Here is a 24,214-nt window from a genome sequence, read left to right as displayed (position 1 = left end):
TTGCATGTTGCATAGACGGGCGTACATAAAAGTAAATAGATAGATCTTAAATTAGTTTCCAATGAGAATGGAAATGGTTGTGGTGCTCTATCTCATGAGGACTTAAAGCCAAAAAAAAAGGCTAAAAAGAACAAAAAAATGAGAATCTTGGTCAAGAAATTTCTCGTCTTGCCTATGGATTAAAGTTATGTACGAAAATTAATACATTTTATTTGTTGGGAAGTGGTAGCGATCGGTTTGTAGGTTAGATATATAACCAAAATTATTCTTGGTAAATAAACATTTTTTTATGCTCTGGGTAAATAAACGTATTACTTCGTACAAAATATATAAACCATAAAAGGCAAAAACAGGCAAGATACGAGGACAGGAAAATGGAATTACCAAAAAAAAAAAGGGATGAGAAAACGGAAAGAGAAAAGCGTTCTCAGGAAAAGCGAGTTTCACGTGCTTCTAGATACGCTTTCAAGTTCCACACACTCCTGCTTACGAGAAAGCGCAAACGGTGCACCAGTGAGTCGTGAATACTCGTGATTGTGCGCCAGGATAAGAAAGCAAACGTTCGTCTTTGGAGATAGGAGGATATTTGATTTTGGGTTTTTTATTTAACCGATCTGACCCGACCGAATCTCTTTTTAGGACCGAATTTTACAATAGACTAGTGATAACGGGGTCAAATGCGAAATCAAGTAGTAGTAATTGGGGTTTAGGGTTTTAGGTACGAATGGAATCCAAGAAATTCGAAGCTAAGCTGCTTCTAAAGGATAAACGGTTCTGGTTCGCCTCTGCCCTTATTGTTTGGGCCGCTGCTCTCCAGGTATTGCCTCCATTTCATACAAATACGCTGTGAATAAATTGTATTTTCTGATGGAGTGGACTTGAATTCATATCTTGGTAACGGTAAAATGTGATCAGGGACATATGATGTGGTTACAGAGGCAAGATTCTTTCAAGCAGAAGTTTGGAAATGTAGAGCAGGACAAAGATCAAAGCAGGAATTAGCTGAAAATCATCACTAGTTGAATCATTTGCTCAAATTACTGTCTTTGTTACTTGTGAGCTCAAATGTGATGCTTTTTTATGTCCCTAGATGCTCATATTCAAGTTAATAATAGTGAAAATATTCTAAGAATTGTGCATTGACCGAGCCCTGTTACTTATTATGATTTATTACGAGTAAGTTTCTGTTTAGTTCTAGCTTATGCTTTGCCTGGTTGTAAGGTGGATGTGATGATTATATTGTTTATCTTAGGTGTGCTGTTAATTCATGGTTTGTAAAATGCTAATTCTCGAGTCAAGAAGTTTGGTCTTGAGTTTTCCAGAAAATATTGATTGAGGGTCTCTTTTGGGCATCTATGCTCTGCGTGAAAATTCAGACTTTTGGCTGGTATAATCATGACAACTACTGAAGCATTTACTTGATTTGAGCATAAGATGTTACAGGTGATGACACGGATGGTGAATTATCCTAGCAGTCTTTAGCTTTAATTCCTTAATTCAATGTGATTGTTATTGGTCTCTCTACAAAAGAAGTACTCAGTGGATATGTTAGTCATGTGGCTGGGTGTATGAATGATAAATCTTGCATCTTCAAGTGCACTTGTCTAATTTGAAGTCACATGTTATGCGCAAGTAAGATGATTAAATGGATAAAAATGCTTCTTTGATGATATTCTTTTCCTGTTTTGTAATCCTGGAGTGAAAAGTAAAATCTAGTAGCTCCAGATTAAGCTTATTTTACTTTAGTTTAAATGTCCTTCAGTTCAATTTTTTGGGAAAATGTCAAAAGACTTTCGGATTTGGAAGGAATAAAATAGCTAACTTGCTGATGGGCCCAAAAAGAAAATCTGCTTAACGATTAATGAGCATACTTTGATTGTTGTACATTTTTTTTGTGGTAGTTTGTTTTCTTTGTAAACTTTCTATGAGGCAGACACATTATGTCCTTGGTGAATCCGCCCTTACTTTATTTGATCATACATTTAGATAATCTACCTCTTCCCCAACCACTCCCCTCCCAACCCCCTATTAGCACTTAAAAGTCCACTATCTGTAGTTAAAAAGTCAGTTTGGAGATCAAATTGAAGTTGACTTTTGGAATTTAGGGAGAGCAAGATTATGCAAGGACTCAATGATTGCCCCTTGATAATGTTCTTTTGATGTTAAAGCGTGATAGACAACCAGGGAAAATTAAATAATTGATAACTGATGATCAGATTAAATCACACGAAGAGTTGTTGAGTGAGTATGACACATGCTTTACTGGTTTTGGAGTTACAGGTAAATTTGATTGCAAAGCCAAAAGCTACTAGATAGAGAAGTTAAAGATAAAGTGCAGTTACTTTTGGAGTAGACATTATAGAAATGATCATGGTATGGAGTATGAATCAGGTGATGCCTCCTACAGGTTCCAAATTGCTCTTTCTTGATGTCAATTTTTCATCAAGTATTAAAAGAGAAACCTTTTGGTTATTTATACAGTCATGGTTTTGGCTCAAACTCCTGTGCTTTTTGGTAGGATCCAGTGGGCTTTCTTTCATGTCCATTAGTTGGACTTGGATGTTTGTGGAACTTATTTATGCATTTTTTAAAGGTCATCTGATTCTTTATTGAATTTATTGCTCAAAGTATAACTTGGAGGCAAGTTAATTGTTAAATTCTGATAGTTATGCTGCACATAACCGCTCTATTTCAGTAGCTAAATGCTTGTAGGAAATTTCGTGACAATGGCAACTATGTATGAGTGTTAATTGGTTGAGTGGACACTGGCAATCAGTCTCACACACCAAAAGGATCTCTGTGGTCAGCCAGTTGCCATGCCACAGTGCAGTGCTGGTATAGTTGGCTGCTAGTGGTGCCTACTATGGCTTCTGTCCTAGCCTGGCCTACATGTTTCGTTGGTTGATACTTAGAAGGCGCTTCAATTCTCCCACATTTTCACCCACTTTTGGATTGCTGCAACATAAAATCCATCTAGGGATCCATGAAGATTTGCTTGTCATCTACTTTATATGGGAGATGTTACAGTTGAGTTATAAATTAGTGTTTTGAGATTTTGTCGCCATTTATGTAATTGTGTGATTCATGATCATAGGCTACAGATGATAGCGGTTGGGCATCCATGTCCAAGGTTATCTTGTAGCAAACATTGGATGGTTCAAGATATGCTTTAGAACAGGTTGATGAACATTTTTTGGTAACCAAAAGCTATTTCTGTTCTTCTGAGTATCATAGGGGGTTTTCTTGGGGGAGCAGATTCAGGTCCACATCTGGCAGTGCTTCCAAAGAGCAATAGATTCCCTAGTCCCTACCTCAATCACGGTGATGCCTACAGTACAGTTGTAGATCGTCAAAAAGAATGGTTATACCACCGTACTTGAATGGTTAACTGGGACAAGGAGATGAATGAAATCAACCGAAGAAAAGGGAGCATGACCACGGGGAAAGTTGAGGACGAGCTTTCATGCTTTTAGGTTTGATCTGTCAAATTAACTTTTTGATTAAGGAGTCTGCTAGACTCAATTACCCTCGGATACGGATCTACTGTGAACTGTTGGAACAAACACGTTACAATAGACAGTCTCTCACTCTCGACCTCGACCCCAAACCCGCCTGTTTGGGGCAGAAATGTTAGTAGGATTTTCGTTCTCGGTGTAAGATGGGCTCTACCTGATTTAGTTTATTATAGAATTGATAGTCACGTTAAGAAGTCGTAGCTGAAGAGAAGAATATCGATTTGACAACTGCAAGTTACTTGTGAATGAACGCAACAGCCAATTGTTGGCACTGACACTTCACAATAAGTAGTGATTATCTGTATATCGAAATGTCTAATTCCTTGCAATTAGACACGAGATAACTAGTGATAAAATAAACTAAACGACGCACTGCAGCTTACGTGAATCAGTGTCACTACAAGAAAAGTTCATGTATCTGCTGCAAGTGCATGCACTAAGACAAGAGATCAGTATACACGATTAATACGTTAAATGAAGTAGCTTAAAAAATGTTGGTTAGTGTTGGATATTTTAATAAAAAAATATGGCATGTTTATTTTGAATTCAAACACAATAATTACAAATTGTTCAATGATTTTTCAACTACAAATAAAACCATTCAAAAGTGTAACTTGTGTCTTTAAAATCAGATTTATGTCTTGAATTGTATAGCCTATGTAGTGATTAGGTTTATGAATTTATTTAGTGAATTTTTTATCGTTGTACAACGGATCTAAACTTTTCAATTTGTAATTGAAATATGAGGTGTTTATTCCTGTTAATGTTGGTGTTTTAATACTCCTAATTTCTTAACCTATAAATAGAGGCATCTATCAATCAAACCTGATATATACTTTGCCATATTTAGATTATTTTCTATTTTTACTTCCTCTCACTACTATTAGAGGTTATAGAGTAAAGAACAGAAGTGTTTTGTGAGGTTTCTGTCTTATTCCAATAGTGTAAATTGAAGTAAACTACAGTGAGGAGAAGATTGGGCCGTTGTATTCTAGAAGTGACGTGTTGAGACCTGCTACGCCGGAGGATACGCAAATCATCTTAAAAAGAGCGACCTAGTCCGTCCATCAATCCACGTTAAATTAACTTTTTATGGTACAAATTATTTGCATTTTTAATGCAACATTGAGGCATGAAATTTTTGTTAATTTCTTTATTAAATTTTATTAGAGAAATTATTATTGTTACTCATATGATTTATTTTGGTCAAGGTCAAGGACCAACAATTAGTTTGAGTGACCATCAAATACTTTCATTTCAAACCTCTCTTGAGACAAAAGTTTTTTGCTTCTCTTGGTCAAAAGAGGGGATGGGAAGGGGACCGACTTGGGAAGTTCTTGAATCCAAGTAAACGAACTTGGTTTAACGCAGGGGTTAGGTTACCACAGAAAATGCCATGATCAAGTGGTGAGATAAGCAATCATCATCATGATTAGAAAATTTTGTATGGGAACAAATTGGAAATTGAAAGTAGTTGCAGCAGTAGTTAAGCTAGTTAGGAAGGCCCCTTTCCAGTCCCCACGATTGGAAGTCAAGTATCAGCTGTTTTTTAAGTCAAACACTCTTCAGGGGAGGGCCATCATCTCTTGCGCTCTTACGATGGGATGGATGGATGATGAATCATCCCTGATGGGCACAGCTGCTGACTTTGGAGCATTTCAGTTGACTTCCCAACTGTTTAGAAGTCTCTCTCAAACCTTGTAGCCTTCAATATCTGTACAATTACATTCTGTCCCATGTTGTGGTTGGGATTGATCCTTCATATAAAACAGTAGCGAGTCGCAACCATCTAGTCCAGCTGAGCTGGTACGCATGTCAATTATGTCAGATTCTTCAATGAAATTGTTGTATAATTGCATAGAAACTTAAAGAATGAGTCCATATCCTGCAACACGGTGCTGCTGGCGCGTACAACGGCGCCTTCTCCGGCTATATGCATCAAGGCCATCGAATTAGCGAAGAAAATACAGCCCTTTATTTGTTGCTTGTAATTGTGGTTCAAAAACTAAACCAAGTCTTTCATCAAACACATCATGAGTCATTACTTGCTTTGATCATATCCACGTTACTGTTAGGTAAAGGGTGACTTGTGCATCAATCTTTATACGGTCTAAAAGTATGACACGCTTGATCTTGTGAATGGGATAATTTAATTCAAAAACCGTGCTACTAATCTGTCAATTGCGATGTCTTCTTGGGTGCAGTGGTATAAATGCAGCTAAGAAAACGTTGCTACATACATTTGACTTGGGTGCATGTGTGTAAGTTTAGAGCCATGTAAAAGTGTGTTATTTAGCAATAAAGATTGAGGCAAATTTTCTTTTTAAATTGGTAAGAGTTGTTTTAAGGATCGATATGAATTGTGTAGCAACTAACTTGCTCGGAATAAAAGGGTGAGAAATTTGCTAAATGGGAATTAATATGATAATAGAAAATTACATTTGGTTGATTGTATTAACTTTAGGTCAAAATAATGTTAGAAAAAGTTCACTTTGATCAATCTTGTTGTTAAATATATCAGGGAGTCTACATTCATGTTATAAATAATTCTAAATTATCAAACAGATAAAGAGAAGAGTTCTGTTATGTTTAGATTGCATTTTTCTGGATTTTTTATAAAAAAAAAAATTACTGTAGCGATTTGATATATGCGAGGTAAAAAGGTGATTGTGAAATGTATTCACAGAAAACGTAGCAATTTTTCTTTGCGTGTAGATCAATGACAAAAAGATATATAACTTTTCTTGCTTCTATGCGTGTAGATCAATCTTTGGCATCGAGTACTAGTTCATTTTGCCAACTTTTTTTTTTGATGCAAAGTCATTTGAGAAAAAAAATTCTTGTTTGATCTTGGCGTGTAATCAGTTTAGGCGGAAATCCGAATGTCGACATTGCTTACCGTGTAAACGAAGATAGAACACAGTATTCGCTAATCATCATAACTTTGAGTCTTTGACAAAGAAAACTGAAAGAAGGAAAAAAAAAAGGTTCATAAATAGAACTGCCGTCCAAATCCAATGTCCATCCATGAGGAATCTGTACAACTTACAAAATATTCCAATGCAAGATTTTGAATTTACTTTTGCTGTTGTCGATAGGATAGAGAGAGCGCAAGTAGATTGCGTCGGTCATCGTAGCGTAGCAGTTAGCTTAAGACCAGCATATGAATGGATGAATGTATTTGCTCCCCTAAATTTCACCAGCCAATTACGGCTTTGGACCAAGATCACCTCCTTTTTGGAGCATCTCAGTTTGGTTTGACGTTTGCGGCTACAAAAATAAAACTCGTATTTTGCTTCATCTATTTCTTGTTCTTCCTGATGAATCTTTAATTATAGAAGACCTAAGAAAGCAAGATATTATAATTCCTATCTCCTAATACGTGTGGACTAATAAGTATTTGATTACCAGTTATCACCCAAACAATAAGGACTTTCCTCGTGTAGGATTGTGGAAAATCAATAAATATGAAAATAATATTGAAACTCCAATATATCTTCCATCCAAGTGAATCACGTTATATTCATGTCTTCCGACAGTCACATCTAGTAAAAATTGCTTCAAGCCTGCAGAGAAATTTAGATATCTTTTAGCAGGAAAGGGATGAAATTTAAGAAACGATCGAGAAGGAGAAAGGGTGATCAGAAGAGAAATTTAGATTTGGCATAAATAGGTTTGAAAAATTCTAAATCCAACAAACTAAATAAACAAACAAATTAAAAATAGGAGAGGACTCCCCTCATGAGGAAAGTCCATATGAATCTGGTCTCTCTCTCGCATGGGAAAGTTGGGGGAGACCTTAGTGAGTTGATCTTGTATTCAACAATATACCTTTTAGGCCAAGATTTCTCACAAGAAATGATTACTCAAAAACTCCCCAGTCCATCCTGTCATCTTTCTTTGTTCCTTTTTCCGGTCAGTTTGGTTTGGCTGGAAAATGGAAAACCCGGGTAATCGTTCAAATAAAATGGTTCCGGCGGCAGGTTATACTTGAAATTAAGACACTGAAGACTTTTGACTGGGACGGTGCTAGCTGCTGATGCTAGTGACTTGATGAGGATGAGTACTGCCAAATCGATTTGCACACCTATGTTGTGTGTCTATTAATCCCACTGGTCCATTCTATCAAAGTCAATTCTCACTAATTAATTGCTTTGCATTCAAGCAACCGATCCCACTTGAACTATTTGATCTTTATATATATATGTATATGTGTGTGTAGACAATTATATATTTATCCTGCTAGTAAAGTCAGTGCAACAAGTCAGCAGCTGCCAATACAATGTTGAAACAGTCGTTTTCTAGTTCTTGGAAAATTTCGTTTACAATTATTCCTTAATGGGGAAACGCACATCACATATGATTACGGCATTGATGCCGACTTTCATCACTAGCAGATTGAGTTCTTCACATACACGAAAAAGCTTGGGATTTGTTCCTGCAACCAGAATTCCATTCTCAGGATATGGAGGTGCATGTGTTTCTTTTCTTTTCTTTTTTGGTGGCTCTGCAATTAAAAAATTCTTAACCAGGAAAACCACAAAAGGGATTAAAATAAATGAAGTAGTGCGATCTTCAAAATTCGTACGTACGAAGTAATTACCATAAATTAGTTAGGCTTCAATCTACACCTCCCCGTCATAAATTAATGTCATCAAATTCAGCATCAAGATTGTGCGAATTTAACCCTTTTTTTTCCTATTGTGATAGATGGATGTTAAAATTTTAAGGAAAGCAATGCCAGCAGCTCCTTCCCATAATATTGGTTTGTACTTATTTCGAAGAAAAATATATTTATTTTCTAATTCTTTTTTTTTTTTGGGGAAGAATACACCCTTTGTGCAAGATTTCTTTCTTTCTCATAATGCATTCAAATACTTTAGAATATTCGCACATGTATTTGTTCCAAAAGTCCTAATTCCAGCACCGGTCCAAGGGAATAACTCTTAAGTAGGTTTATTCATCTCTTTGCATATGCCCAGCACCAACCCGCCATCTATTTAGAAAATCACAGCCTTCTTTGTGTATTATATATGTAAAAAACAGACTAACCGCTCAAATTCAACAGCTTTAGTCTCAAACAACTCATGTTATAGTAGTCTTCATTACCTCTCCAACGTGAAAACTGAAAACTGGTTTTGTCTGCGTCACATAGGATCCCACCTCAACCCTGACATCATTAGAGTGGATAATCTCAAGCCTGTTCAAGAACCAAAATACATGCTACTATAGCTATACAGTGAATATCTTTGACTATGTTTAAATTGCAGTTGAACGATCTAATAATCAAGCTGTAAAGCATACGCATGGGTGACGAATTTGCACTTGTTAATTCTTAATCCTAGAGTAGAGCAGAGCATACTAGAGGAAGGATTAAATACAAACTGCTTAGGAAGTCAACACTAAATTTAAGTAATAACCGACCCTTCCAACTACCATCTGCCTAATTGTATATTTCCTGCAGATTTCCTTTCCTCTCATATAATCAAAAAAGTCTAAACAATAGAGAGTATGAGGAAGAAGACTGCCGCAACAGCAGCCTCTAGATACATGATGGAGACTCTTATGGAATTCTGCAAAAACGCACGAATTGCAGATTGGAATGGAAATCTTCTATTGCTTCTAGAACCCTGACGTCCAAAAAGAAATCTTTCCTGAGTACCAACTAAGAATGGCAGTTTACATTTTGCAAGAAAATCAATGCTAACTCATACGTTTGACTAGGACTCGGAGTAAAATCTGTAGAAAACAGATATAATATCACAAGCATCGATGGCGTTGATTAAGAATAAGAAAAACATTTTCTATTTTTCTATGCATAGTGTGCTCGAAATATCAACAAAATCTCGAGTACAATACGCAAAATGCCCAAAACATTTACACTAATTAGCTGTTGACCGTCGTAAGGTGGTGAGCATCGTTAGCAATATCAGCCGGTTCGATATGAATCGGCTGAGTCGTGACGGAATGGGGGGATCGGTATGATACTGATCTCCGAATTGCAAATATTATCGTGTTCGTAGTGACTCAGCCATTATTGGCCGATTCTACCGGCTGATATATCCGAATCTACTCGAAGTTGACTCGAATATTTTTTCAAATTATATCTTTTTTTGATATTTTCTAATTTTAGTAAATTTTTCATATATTTTTAAAAAATTTTATGTGTTATAATGTGCGTATCATCCGATATTCGACCGATATGTCGCGATGAATGTGGAACAATCAAGACCGCGACACAATCAAAATGCAATTGCAACCCGCAATGGCGCACCATGGTCGTGAGAGGAATCGCAAGTAGAAGATTCTGAATTGAAAACCTACCGCTTACTTAAAAAAAAAAAAAAAAAGAAGAAGAAGAAGAACGTATTTTCCTTAATGGCCACATCAGTATTGTATTCTACGTATAGCGTGAGGTTGCATCTCATATTCTTACGCACCACAGATGATATGACAGCGTGACAATCGATATTATCAGCTTAATAATTAACTAAAACTTAAGCAAGAATTCTTGCAACAAGTGTTTTATACGCATGCGTCGATGTCGTTTTGAGAACAATTTAGAAGGGAGATCGTGCGCAAAAGAGTAGTGTTATTTCAATGGGGGTTTATCATGCATTTGTCCTTATCTTCAAGGGTAATATGCGAATCACCAAAAAAAAATATACAAATCACAAAGCTTTACATACTAATCAAATCAGGTTCCTCCTTCTAACACATTTTCTGACCACAATACGTACTATTAAAAATACATCGTACCAAGTTGCATCAAACTGCAGATAGCAAATTCCACGTCCATTCTCCCGGCTGCACCCAACCCCCCTTGCGGCATAAAAAAAAAAAGAGAGAGAGCCAAAATAGAAAAATAAAACCTCTTAAATAAATGAAGGAATAAATCCTCTGTCATTAAAAAAAATGAAAAAGAAACAAAATAAATAAGAGTAGGAGGAGAGAAATGGGCGCGAAGTTTCGTGAGGCGCGTTAGTTGACTAGCCGCCGGGTGGTTGTGCAAACTGGTCTTGTTAAACCACCTCACCACTCCAGCTATCCCTTTATATTCTCCATCTAATTCAACACTTACAGTAGTATTAAAACACGATTTTAGAAAAATAGAGCATGTGTTCATACTGCCATAATAAGTACTCGACTCCACTTTTTGGAGCAAATTCAATTTGGTCGTACATGTGAAAGTACGTGAGTAGAACTTTTCAGTTCAAGTCGAAGATTCCAAGTTTAAGACCGAAGAAGCTGCGCTTTAGTAGTTTTATACTAGCTACTCCTTCCTGCCAGATCAAATAACAGGTCCAAATTAGACAAATTGCGTTTAAATTAGACTTAACTCCATGGCCTAATTAAAGTGGTTACTTGCTCCGATCATTTGACCTTAATTTTAATTCTCCGTTGTTCTGCTAATCTTCCCACCTTTGGAATTACGTTGTATTAATTATCTGGAAAAATGGCCATTTTGATTCGTTATGTTTAGAGTTTTGACGAATTTAGTCCTGCAACCATTTTAATTCTTTACCTTTACTGTACAATGTCAATCTAGGCCTTTTAATGACCATTTTGCTCTATTACCATTAGAATCATGTCCAATATTGTCCTTTTTTATATCATTGCATGCCCATCATACACGTATGTACCTTTTTTTTTTTAAATTTTGCTCTTTTTTATTTTAAAAGTAGACTTATAATATACGAAACTGGCTTTATTTGGGTTTTCTAATTTCTCATAAAAAATCCTATATTGACTTTTATTTTGTGAAAATGAGAGTTTAAATTGCTAAAAGGACAAAATTGGACACAACTATAAAGATAATAGACCAAAACGATCATTTTTAACGGTCCTCATGCATTACGCATGACTAACTCCTTCAAAAATTTTTAATTTTCTGTTAAAGATCCTAAATTGGCTTTTTTTTTTTTAAGGTAAAGATGTGTGATTAAAATGATCGCAGTGATAGGTAAAGGATTAAATTAGCTAAGACCGCAAAGATGAGGGACCAAAATGACCCCAAAGATGAGGGACCAAAATAACCATTCTCCCTTAATTCTATTGAATGCGAGATAGACACGAGCTGCATTCTTGGAATTAAGCAATTAAAATAAATTTTCCATGGCCAATACATATCTTTATGTAGCGGTACCGTATACGGCATTGCATAATCGTTACAAAAAAGAAAAAAAAAAAAAAGGAAACATACGCTCTACTTTGAAATTTAGACAAATGGTTTGCCTAGAAAAATGTGTTCAATCTCATTTCAGCTAATCTTTTTCTCATTTATCTAGTACCTTAAGTCATGCTCATGCAGTTGAGGATGATAAAAGTAAAACCCTCTTAATTTCGGTACAAATATACCCATATGCTTTGATCGGTTACATATAGCTGTTGCTATCATCATTTTGGATTGTGAAATTGATGTTAGGGTATATTTCAAAAAATAGTTCGATTCCAACCTTTTTCTTTTCAAGGGGACATATTGACGGATACTTGCATACTCGTAGGAAGCGTGGCAGTAAACCGGAGGAGCCAGGTGAGAAAATCTTCTGGAAGACTGATGAATATTCTGGGCAGGACTTGCTCAGGCTCGCCAAACACGACTCCAAGTGGCTAAAGCCCACAAGGTCACGGCTTACGTTGCTCCTTGACGGCTCACACAAATTCACACCTCATCCAAATTCAATTAACTTCTAGCCTTCTACTACTAGTCTGCTACTAGCAGTACTATAGTAGCATACTTTAAGATAAATGGTGTTTATTTTTCTATATGAACACTTTACCAAAACCACCAAATTAGCTAGCTCCCTTATCCCACAAGAAACGTGGTCAGTTTCGTCATTCTATAAAGGTCAACTCAAAAAGTCAAAAGTGCCAATCAAAATTTAACCTATAAATATATATCACCTTTGAGTCATGTTGTCATTGCTTACTACTCCTCTCCAGCTGGTTTCACTTTCAAGTTTACAAGCTTTCTTCCTTCACACAAAGCTTCCACACTTTTCCTCTTTCACACTCCCATCGAAGCTTCAAAGCTAAGAACCAAAGCCTTCTTCTACTTTCTGCAATCAATATTTCCATGGGAATGAATATGATGAATGTAGGAACCAAAAGACCCAGGGAACCGGATCAGTTCGACAGCATAACCACCATGGCGAATTGCTTGATGCTGTTGTCTCGAGCAGGAGAGTTTGAAGCACTAAACATCTTCCACCATAACAACAGCAGCGACAATAGCCACAACCCTAGTCGCGTTTTCGAGTGCAAGACTTGTAACAGGCAGTTTCCATCGTTTCAAGCGCTGGGAGGCCATAGGGCGAGTCATAAAAAGCCAAAGCTCGGAGCAGATCTAAGCTTGCAATCCCAGGTGCAGACGTCTCCGCCTAAGCCTAAAACGCACGAGTGCTCAATCTGCGGGCAGGAATTCGCGGTAGGTCAGGCGCTAGGCGGGCACATGAGGAGGCACAGAGCTGCAATGAATGAAGAAATCGGATACCATCAATCTCCTGTGTCATCACTTTCATCTGGCCAACAGCATCAGTCTCCTGTATCATCACTTTCATCCGGCCAGCATGAACCGGTTGTGCAGAAGTCAAATACTAGTAGCGGACGGGTTTGCTGTTTGGACTTGAACTTGACGCCGTTAGAAAATGATTTGGAGTTTCGGCTTGGCAAGGTTGTGGCTCCGCCTGTTGATTGCTTTTTGCAAGGTTGTTAATGAATTCACCGCTGCAAATAGTATTGGATTAATCCCCATGTAGATGATGTTCAGGAGCTTTTTTTTTTTTTTTTTTTTTAAATCTCCTTTTTTGTGAAGGAAATCTCTGTATGTTGTACTTGTAGAATCAGATATATTGGGATTGATTTATTTGTTTATACCAGATCATACATATTATGATACTCAACATATACGTCTTCTTAATTTCAGTATCCTGTAGTTCTAAAAATGTTCATTTAGCTTAATACCTGAGGAAATTTAGTGGTGCCATATTTTTCTGAACGAACTATGATTAAAGATCATATACTTACATAAATACGGAAAACAAAAAATGGCCAAAGAAGCATTTCAAGTGTTATATTTACTTATTTTCTGTTTGGCAACATTTTTTGAGAATATGTTATCAATTCAATGATTTTAAAAAATATATAAACATATGGCTGGTTGTGGAATGAAATAATGATACATGGATGTTTGCATGAGCTTTGCAGGGATTATTTAGGGGCTAGTAAACAAGAAACAAAGGAAGGGCAACTGCCCTCAATATCTGCTTGCGCCAGCGCAGGCAGCCAATCTGGGAAGACATCCTTCCATTCAGTTTGTTCTTTCAAGCTAATTGCCAATTTGGCAAGTTTTTGACTAACAAAGTTGTTTACTCTTCGAGTAAAAGTAAAACAACATTCATAAAATTTTGTTCTAAGTTCCCTGATATCATTTAATACTATTGAACCTATCTCATGCGTCTGCTCCTTGGATCAGCATCCTGTTAAAATGCCAAATATTAGCATCATTTTTAGTTGTCAAATCATCATTTAAAAAATTTGAGATTCCAGACACCCATTAAATATGAATTAACTTTTCAGGGTCTTATTGTTTGGATAGTTACTTAATTGCAAAAATTTAGTTGCTTGCATCATTAATACATTTTCTAATCACATTTTTATCTCACATGTATTACATAAAAAAAGTATATTTTTTCAAAAACTTACCCCAAATAATCTACAATCCAAACACACTTATTACATTAAAAAAAAAAAAAGAAGAGGTAAATAGGCTATCACAGAAAGAAACAGGCGAAATGTATGGTTCAACAATACCCAAACCATTACGATATTTTGTTGAAGCAATAAAGAAAAAACAAACAGAAAAATTGAAAACCATGAATCTAAAGCAGCTAAGCCTACGAAATTTTGTGAGATGTAATGCTATATATATGCCATGAGTATAATTCGGTTACAAACAATGCTGAGAGATCAGAGTATGGAGATATAGATAATTCCAGTCTCTTTTCTTTCCCTTTAATGAAGGTGAAGAATGAAAGAGGAAAGGAGAATGGGGACCGTGAGGAATTGAGAACCTAAAACTCTGTCCAAACCAAACACGACGAACTAATTGAAATCTTGACCAACAGATCAGATTCTCGACTTTTGAGTGACCTAAATCATCATGACTGAGGGCAAAATTAATTCTTTTTCAACATGTTTTTTCATGTGATGGACGATGTTATTAAAAGGTTAAAGATATGTTGATCCTTTTCCTTCCAACGGCATAAGCCACATCAAAGCTTGTGCTGTAGTAGAAATCACATTTGTTTGGATTGTAAGTTATTTGGGATATTTTTACTGTAGCACTTTTTGTGACGTGATGTATGTGAGATAAAAAGGTAATTGGGAATATAAAAAGATGCATTGGAAATTGTAATGATGATGTAAACAAATAAAATTGGAAAAATAATGCTCAATCCAAACAGATTTTTGAGCCAAGGCACCGCGAAATGGAAGTGAAGTGTAAGTAACCTTGATGTCCAGAAAATCCATTTTTTTGGAACACTTAATAGATAATGTTGAAGGTTGAAAACAATAGATTAGCTCCAAGTGGTGTCTTGATTATATCTCCAATGCACTAAATAGATTAGCTCTAGACTTCATTTTTTATTTAATTACTTACTTTTTATTTTTTGAATGCTTCCTCTTTCTGTTTTGAAATTGAATGCCCAATGTCGTACTAATTGAATTCTGTAAAGCGAATCAGATGAAAGCAGATTCAAGAAAAATACAAACGTAGTCGAAAATATTTTTCAACTTGCCCAAACGATAATACATTCAGGAGTTTCTCATCATGGGCTATCTTTCTCCTTCCGCAAGCCCAAAGGCCCAATGGAAGAATTGCAGAACAGACACAATCGTAAGTCATATTGGACAAATTTGTCTCGACGAAAACAGACACTTAACTGGCCGTCAGATTAAAAGTTCATATTTGTCCGCAAACCCATTAGGTGGTAGTGTTGTTGCTCGAGTCTATTCGACAGCAGTATCATTATTTTTGAGTCAATCTACAAAAATTTGATTGAAAATGCTGATATTCTTAAATGATAGATACAAATATAAAAATTTTTAAAATAAAAAAAATGTGTCATATTTTAATTTATTTCTGTTGTTTAAATCGCATGTTGCTTGATATACAATTTTTCATTTGACATATGCTCCAATTTATAGAGATTAAAAATTCAGTCCTTGCAATTGAGGAAGGCTAGGTGGAGGAAAAAGATAATCAAAGTGGTTGCTGCTAATTTGCTCTCTCGAGTTTGATATTACCCGCTAACTGGAGCTTGATGAGTTAGATATGTTACAGCATTCACCAAAAAATGTTAAAATGGAAAAGCCTAATATTATTTCTGCTGGGAAAGGGAGATAATAATGAAAGAATTTGGACTGAGCAACGGACAGCCAAGACGAAAATGAGTGCCCTTATCAAATGAATTTCCACATCTTATCAACACTATCAATTGTTGAGGAGGAGGAGCAATGATTTCAATTCCTACAACCCACATTTTGATCTTAACTTATGCCGATGCTTTACCCTCGTTATTTGTACATGAATTACTACTGGTTGTACTGATCTTGATATTCTAGTTACTCGTAATTCTTTTTTGAAAAGAAAAAAAAGGGAAAAGAGAAAAACTCGGATGCATGTATCATTATTAAATACGTCTAGCACAAACTTCTTTGATCAATAAATTTAACAAATAAAAACATATGAAGACCAGGTTATTTTTTTTTCTCAATTATTCTCACTTTCAGACACAGCATCTATATATTGCCCTCGATCTTGAAATTGCTCTGCAAATTAGGCAGCATTGTCTCCAGCAATATTTGCTTCACTTTTCTCATCAATATTAATTGAAGATTTCGTTGGCAGGTTTTTGTCAGGTAATTGTTGATCAATTGGCGCTATGCGATCAATATTGTTGGATTTGGATGATAGACATTTATCCTTACTCTTGCCCCATATCACTAGGTACAGCCCAAGCATGATAATGACGGCTCCAAAAACCCTGTAAGAAGCAGAAATAAATATGTATTAGGTTCCATTAAAAATTACTGTACACAATTTTATTGGTAGCGGTCCACACCAAAATCGTTCACTGGATTTTGTTGAAAATATGTCACGAAAAAATAGTTATATATATGGTTCGAACCATATTGACGAAAATCAAGCTTATTTTTGGGAGAGCGACGTTGCGTACCTTCCAAAATTCAACTGCTCAGATAAGATAAAGCTGCTCATAATAGCCACTATAACCATGCTTAGAGGATTAAAGGCAGCGACAAAAACAGGCCCTTTTGACCTCAGTATTAATCCTGTAACATAATAAGTAACTCCGGAATTGATTAGTCCCTGAAATGAGAAGAAGAACGTAATTGTCATTAGCTTCATACTCTGGTTAATTAGCACATATTGGATTAATCTGGAATAGATTGTCTTACGCAGTAAACATAACACAAAAGGATGGTGTCAAAGTGTATCGACCAGATACTAGAATTGCCCCTTTCCGCGACTAAGGTTACGACAATGGCTTGAAGTGCTCCTGCCATGCATATCATACTCGTGAGGGAGAGTCCAGCTGGGTATGACTTCAATGTGATCGCCTGTCCAATCATAAGTTAGAGCTAGCTGCTAAGTTCAGCTGATTCAAACATAAAGGTTTGAAACCTAAATAAATAGGATTATGGAGCAAGTGTTTGTCTTTTGTAATATAATCCATTGCTTAATTAACATTTACCTGAAGGTTGTAAAAATTGGCCCAACAGAAGCAACCTGCAGCGAGCATAAGAGCTCCTTTGATGGGATCCTGCGGATTTGCTACAGTTGAAGAGTGAACACCGGTGTCGGCTTTGGTCCACGGCAAACCAATGGTGGGTCCTTTAACGAGGGTCATAATCATCGCGCCGCCGACCGTGACAGCAGTCCCCGCAATTTTTACCAGGCCGTGGATTCTTCTGAGATTCACCTGTTCAAGCCTAGTTTACAAGAAGAAATAACAACAATTAAATTCTGTTTGCCTAGCTAGCTATATGCAATTTCATGTTGTGTTAGATGCAGTTACTAGACTCTTGCATGTTAACAGCATGAAATATTTATTATAGGTATTGCTATAGAGTACTCAAATCTACTAATATTGGCGGAGTGTTATACCTTAAAATCCACGCCAACAAAAACGTTAGGGCAGGAACCATGTTGGTCATAGCAGCGGTAAATGTTGCTGTTGTATATTTCATGGCTGCGTAGTACAAGTTCTGGTCTATGACCGGCCTGTGGAGAGACAGAGACAAATTTTAAGTATTAAACAACTCATTTATGGTAACAAAAAATGATGAGTAGGATTTACTAGTAACAGCGACGTCAAGTCAAGATGCTTGCTTACTCCAATAATCCCAGCAGTAATATCTTCCAGAGAACGGAAAAGGTCATCCTTGGCCTGACTTTCCTGTGGAGTAGATGATAGAGCCAATCACTTCTTGACATCCAATATCGGTATAATATCATGGAGAGGTTAAACAAGATCAATCAGAAGAGAGAAGAATAATTAAGGAATGAACTAGGTAGTACCTCTCTAATACAACGGCAAAAGGAGCAAATGCAACTGCCGCAATGAGATTTCTGTATATAGAAAGTGCGTAATGGCTCATTCCTTGGTTTAGAGCAGATTTGGCAATTATAGCCGAACCTGCAAAGCCAACCTGCACAAATATCATCGCTAAATATGGATTTGCGTGCTTTAAAAACCCCATCCTGTGGTGCAATTACAGTAATGTTAACAATGTAGATGCTTGTTTCCGTACTACCAATGCATGCAGATATATAAATGGTGGAGTGGGTAGTTTGCATGTTTTAGCGTGCTCGTTTATATAGCTTCTCATGGAAGAATACCCTCTCAACACGTCTCTGTTCTTTCAAGTCTATGGTCTCCACCACATGCCAAAAAAAAAAAAAAAAAAAAAAAAAAAAGAAGAAGAAGAAGAAAAAGCTTTCTATCAATTCTAGATTCTAGACCTTGGGTCATTTCCAAAAATCTAATCTAGCAGACCTGTAATTTTGTTTCAAAACTATATGTTTATATTAGTTAAAATAGTTAGGATTGATAATTATTGGACCTCCTGATTCCGAATTGAAAAGGACCAAAATAGTTCCACAACTATTTTATGAAAGCTGATTGTTCGTTCCATTATCTCTAATTTTAGCCAATTAGATCCTCTAACCATAATTTTCTCCACCGAAGACCAATGGTTCCTACCGTAAACTGGTTAACTGAGAAGCAAAAACGAAAGACAACTTTTCAATCCACCTTAAATGCACTAAAACACATTTATAGTGGTAGGTTTTGACGTGCTTAAGTTAAGCTAAAAAGTGTCTTCAAGTTGGATTAAAAACACAGTTACGTCGTATTGCTATTTCTAGCAGTTTCTGTAGAATAATGTACCGCAACAATTTAACATATGTGAAATAAAAAAATAATTAAAAAATATATTCATCGAAATGGTAAAATTTTTCTACGAAAAATCACGATCCAAACAAGATCATAGGTAGTGTTTGAATTGCAGTTTTATATCAAAAAAAAATTCTTACATTTTTCATACGCATATTTTAATCACTTTTTTTTTTTCACATACATCAAAACACTATAATATATATTGTACAAAAATTCAAAAAACTAACCATTCAAACGAGACCTTAATATTATTATTTTGCAATGTGACCTCAGTCCCATCAAACCTCCACTTTGAAGACATGTTAAACGTAGTGCATTTACTTTTTTTCGCAGCACCATAGCACTCGCAGCTGAATCGTGTGTGTTGAAAATCCAGCAGTAGTTCTAAACCGGCAGAGAAAAGTTTGTTTTCAAAGTACCCGAGGCCCTAAATAGAGTCATTTGCGTAATCAACATTGTACGTAGCAATATCACAAATCAATAGGCAAACTTATGAGTAAATGGCCGAAATAGTCCTTTGACTGTTTTCATTAAAGCAAAATTGGTCGCCCATCTTTAGTTTTGACCAATTAAGTCCTCCAACTAATCTTTTGTTGCCAATTTAGTTCTTTATGTGGCAGAGCCCCCAAAAATTTCAAGTTTTCTCCAAAACAAAGCTGTCTCTGCGGTCGACTGGTCAACCCATGAAAAAAAATTGAAAACTCACCAGACTGAGCTACAAACCATGCACCTAACTCCGATCTGGCCTAGAAACTTGTCCAATCATGGCGTCCTAATCTGATTACACTAACGCCAGTGACATTATTTTAACTTAGTTTAGCAGAACACCAACCCACTGTATTAATTCAAAACGATGATCAATTTCTTATCAGAAATTTATCGAGCTTGTGCGCTGACTCATTTAAGAACGAACCAGGGATGCTGTCCATATCCTCAGTTCGGTTTCTTGCGTCTAAGATTTTTAGTGGTGGATAGCTGGTGAAGACGTGGAGTTGAGTCATTAAATTTATGGAATAATGGAAATGGAGCAACGTAATGATAGAGAGATGACAGACAATTGTGATGGATAATTCGTGGCCAAAAATTAAAGTTGCCAAAAAGGAGAAATGAGATACGAAATCAAGAATATGTTACTATGTAATAAAGCATAAGCAAGATTCGGTATTAATAAAAAGTGTTAACATATATCTTTTTAAAGATACCATTTCAACATTTACCATCTATCCATATCTTATTTGGAAAACCTCTCATTTCTACGTAGCAATCATTACATAACCTCTCGCTCAAACTAATGTTGAGGGGACTGCAGAGTAAGATCAATTAGAACTCCATCAGAAATGCTACTAGGAATTCACCAAAGCTGTACAGGACCACAAAATCTAGACATATAAGGATGATAATAGAACTTTACTTTAATCAGAATGACTAAAAGCTCGACAATCTTTTTTACATGAAAATTTTCCCATTTTCGTTAATGAATATCACATCTACGACAGTTAATTGGCCTTTATTAGCTGAGCTTTGACAAATCCAAATTTAATTCACACACAGTTACATCGGAAGGCCCCAGATGGAAGAAATTATATCTTCTTAACTGAAAAAATAAAATAATATCTTATCTAATGGTTATATAAAAAAAAAGCGCTCATTTAATGCCTATATTTTAGGACTTCTGTAATGGAAGAAGTGCTAACTTGAAAATGACAGAGTAAATAGTGTATTAACATTAATTTGCGGAAATGAAGTCATTGTAAAAAAGTTGGGAGTAAATTTTTGAGGAGTATCATCAATTCTTTTTCATTTTTTTAATTAAAAAAGGGAATAAGTGAAGTCCGCAAATTATATTTGCTCTCCCGTATAACCTTTTGGTACTCACATAATAAAATATTAGAGTGAAGTGTCTCAGGAGCAACTCTTAGAGTGCAAATATCACTTGCTTGAAATCTGCAACATTAGAACTATACGATAGTGTATTCCTAAACCAAATCCTAAATTCACTGCCTATTTCTTTCCTTGTAGAAACTACCTGATTCATCCCTGAAGAAGAGAACAATAATTTGCACAATTGCTACGTGTTGTCAAACACTTGAAGATGGGAGATTTTGGATTAATATTCAGTCATCTATTGCAAATAGAAGAACTAGGGCAGGGTGCAACGGTGGGTTTGCAAGGTGATGATGGGATCTCCATCTTTTCCTTGTGGAAGTTAAACTAGGATTCTGCTTTTCTGAATAGCTGTATGCAAATTTCTCTCCATAACGCTATCTTTATTTTCTTGTAGAGAAGCTTGTTGTCGCGGAACATTTTGCAAATCTACCTTTGTTAGATGTTGGCCTCTATACATATACAAAGGCCTCATATGGAGAGCTTGTCCAGGAATTAATACTGGAAATCTTTCTCCATTCCTTTCCCCACATCCACGATGCACCATAAAAGTTCGTTTCCGATGCGAATGGTGAGATTGGTGCCTAGCTATTCTAGGATTAGTTTTCGAGAAGAGCATTACTCGCTTGAAATAAAAAAGGTTAAGGATGAAAACGAGCCAACAAAAATAAATGGGCATATTGGTAGTTCATGGAAAGTATATGATCATTCAGTCGGGTAGATGCGGAATTAGGAATCAGGAGACGTATGCCGCAGTGAAGATACATATTGGTTGTTCTACTTTCTATTGCAATAATAACGACATTGATCGCGTTTTACAGAAACAGGCAAACACAGTATTCCATTGCAAATAGATTTTCTTTGTTTCCCTCTTTTGTTTTTTGGTCTAGTAACCACTTGACAGATTTTGTTCGAGTGCAAATTTGAACCGCGGCCATTTTGAATTTGTGTTTTAGATACATTAATTTGTCACACTTAAATGGTATCAAGAATGTACCTTACAACCAATTGATCTTCATGCAAGTTATACAGAGAAATTTCTGCATATACACGTTCTCAAAATAGATAAATGTAGTCAAAACTTTTACATACTTTCGCAGGAGAAGATGCTTTCCTCGTTATTTGAAACTCAGCCTCTTGAATTGACTAACCTTATTTTTAAGGTGTAAATAGTGACCACTTTAAAAGACATTAAGGATTGGCGCACACTGCAGTTTGACATTGAATTTGAGGTTTACAACAATCGGAAACTAAAAGAGTGAAGCCTATGGAAATCCTGAAGAGCATGAACAATTCCTTAAAAGCATATAAAGCAATGGAGAGCTTGATCAACTGCATACAGGATGATCACTTGTTTTGTTGACTGAAACCAAACTTTCCTTATAAATCAAAATTTTCAGAAACGTTTCTTGCCCGCCAAAAACATCATACTTCTGTTCTTGTTGGCCTGCAGTAACCATGGTTCAAAGTCACGGTTGCGGTCGCGGTCGCGGCCTGGAACGTTCCACATCGGTTTCGGCATATCGGTCGCGGTCTCGGTGAGACTCAAATTTTAAAGTATTTAATATTCTAAAAATTGTTAATAATATAAAAAAATATGCTAAATAAAAATAATTAAAAAATAACAAAAGAAACGGCCAAGTCAATCAGTCGCGGTGTGACTCGGCTGATTTCTCGTCTTGACTCGGGATAACTCGGAGTGACTCGGCCGAGTCAATCCGTTGCGGTGACGACTCGGCCGATTTCTCGACGAGTCAAATATTTCGATATCGTTTCGTCACGGTATCGTATCGGTAGGGACCGAGACGATGACGACTCGGCCGAGTCGTCTCGGTCTCGGCCGAGACTTCGAACCATGGCAGTAACAGGACATAAAATCAATTGTTGTCCGAAATTGCTATCTATGAGGAGCTCATCATTCCAAACAACCTTAATGAAAGGGTCTCCCAAACCTGGTCCAACTGAAATTATCTTTGTCCATGACTCTTCAACACCATATTCATTCATCACCCATATATCAATATAAACTTCAGATTACATAGAAAGCCTTCTCGGCACGAGTTGCCGGGCGGAGGAGGAAGAAGCCTCACTTGCCTTGTTGCTGGGTTAAATAAGTACTTGTCATTCACATCGTTGACGTAAAGCAGACCGTTGCAATGGCATACGAAGTCGGCAAAATAGCCATGATCTAAAAATGGCAAGTGTCGTAGATCAGGCGGGGGGAAATTGCGGACAGATTCCAGACTAGAATGGATGGACAGGAAAGTAGGGGGCGCTTCATCTATGTCACGAGGCACGTTCTTGAGTAGGAGACGTTTGTAATTTTTTGGCACGGCTAAGATGAATAGCTATGAACTTGGGGTTTTCGATCAAAGCATACCAAGATTTGCAGACGCACTTCAGTAGGATCAATGATTTCACTGGCAAACACAGTAGAATTTCTATCAACAAGTGTTCAGGTAAATCCATCGTGATTTAGAGGAACGACAGAGCAGAGCGCATAATTCAAGATGTAGAACCGGCTAAGAAGAACACAAAAAAAAAAAAAAAAAAAGCTACTGCCTAGTAGGCTAGTACAGGAGTGATGGAAAAGCGGCAAGAGTTGTGGACGCCAGGGGGCTGGACGGTTACAAGGCTTTGGTGGAAAACTCAAGTCCAAGGTAGTTAAGTAGCATTTTGGGGTTAGGAAAACTTTGACGTGGTTGAGGGAATTTAGGGCCGAAGAATTAAACGGTTCCGGCCCTCTTCAGCGAAATATATTTATGTTCCTGTCCTTAACCCGGATTCTGGGTTATTGAAAAGAGACAAATAATTTCCATCAATCAACCCGATTTCATTACCTAATCTAAACCTATTAATCAGGTAGTTGAATAATTAAATATCATTGGGAGATAAGTATAACTTATTCGATCAAATAATTTAATTAGAAGTCCTTCAAATTCCAAAATTGGTTAAACCACCATGGAGCAGAAAACAATCATTAGAAGGGGGAAAAGCATGCATGGAATTATGGCCTTCAATCAATAAATCAATAGGTCTTCTTGGGGCAAAAATAAAAAAAAAAAGCGGATGTTTTTAAACACATATAAATATGTGGAAAGAGAAAAAAAAATAAACTCACAAACAAGTACTCATGATTCAAAATTCAAGAACAATAAACTTACATTTCTCACAATTTTGGAGGCTTACGCTATTTTCTCACTCTACTCTTGAAATCGATTGCAATGGCAGAATATATATATATATATATATATATATATATATATATATATATATATATATAAGGCAAATACTTCGGTAAATCCAGTTAATGTAGACCTAGTAGTTCAA

At 36.3% G+C, this 24,214-nt stretch overlaps 3 protein-coding genes across 3 annotated transcripts; 2 read left to right on the top strand and 1 right to left on the bottom strand.

Moving 5' to 3' along the window:
* The first annotated feature begins 394 nt into the window (after positions 1–394).
* On the top strand, positions 395–1,202 carry LOC113721500 (uncharacterized). Its single transcript, XM_027245554.2, has 2 exons — positions 395–817; positions 916–1,202. The coding sequence occupies exons 1-2, from the start codon at positions 725–727 to the stop codon at positions 1,000–1,002; spliced, it is 180 nt and encodes a 59-aa protein (XP_027101355.1). The 5' UTR covers positions 395–724; the 3' UTR covers positions 1,003–1,202.
* Positions 1,203–12,426: 11,224 nt separating this feature from the next.
* Positions 12,427–13,417, top strand: LOC113721484 (zinc finger protein ZAT11-like). The gene has a single exon (XM_027245553.2). It carries the CDS (start codon positions 12,592–12,594, stop codon positions 13,228–13,230), a length of 639 nt encoding a protein of 212 aa, XP_027101354.1. The 5' UTR covers positions 12,427–12,591; the 3' UTR covers positions 13,231–13,417.
* A 2,790-nt stretch (positions 13,418–16,207) lies between these two features.
* Positions 16,208–18,371, bottom strand: LOC113721468 (WAT1-related protein At2g39510). The gene is made up of 7 exons (XM_027245552.2): positions 18,121–18,371; positions 17,936–17,998; positions 17,707–17,823; positions 17,294–17,531; positions 16,998–17,159; positions 16,757–16,908; positions 16,208–16,564 (listed from the first exon to the last, which is right to left on the bottom strand). Exons 1-7 carry the CDS (start codon positions 18,300–18,302, stop codon positions 16,357–16,359), a joined length of 1,122 nt encoding a protein of 373 aa, XP_027101353.1. The 5' UTR covers positions 18,303–18,371; the 3' UTR covers positions 16,208–16,356.
* Positions 18,372–24,214: the final 5,843 nt, after the last annotated feature.

This window comes from Coffea arabica, chromosome 2c, assembly GCF_036785885.1.
Source record: "Coffea arabica cultivar ET-39 chromosome 2c, Coffea Arabica ET-39 HiFi, whole genome shotgun sequence".
Classification (NCBI taxonomy): Eukaryota; Viridiplantae; Streptophyta; class Magnoliopsida; order Gentianales; family Rubiaceae; genus Coffea; species Coffea arabica.
This window is presented reverse-complemented; position numbering and strand designations above follow the sequence as displayed.

What these genes read in the sequence shown, in the direction of transcription:
- LOC113721500 (XM_027245554.2), top strand. Translation starts at nt 725, where the DNA reads ATGGAATCCAAGAAATTCGAAGCTAAGCTGCTTCTAAAGGATAAACGG. An exon ending in TTTGGGCCGCTGCTCTCCAG is followed by an intron (nt 818 to 915) that starts GTATTGCCTCCA and finishes AAATGTGATCAG; the next exon opens with GGACATATGATGTGGTTACA.
- LOC113721484 (XM_027245553.2), top strand. Translation starts at nt 12,592, where the DNA reads ATGGGAATGAATATGATGAATGTAGGAACCAAAAGACCCAGGGAACCG.
- LOC113721468 (XM_027245552.2), bottom strand. Translation starts at nt 18,302, where the DNA reads ATGGGGTTTTTAAAGCACGCAAATCCATATTTAGCGATGATATTTGTG. An exon ending in TTTGCCGTTGTATTAGAGAG is followed by an intron (nt 17,999 to 18,120) that starts GTACTACCTAGT and finishes TCTACTCCACAG; the next exon opens with GAAAGTCAGGCCAAGGATGA. An exon ending in TTGTTGGCGTGGATTTTAAG is followed by an intron (nt 17,532 to 17,706) that starts GTATAACACTCC and finishes CTTGTAAACTAG; the next exon opens with GCTTGAACAGGTGAATCTCA.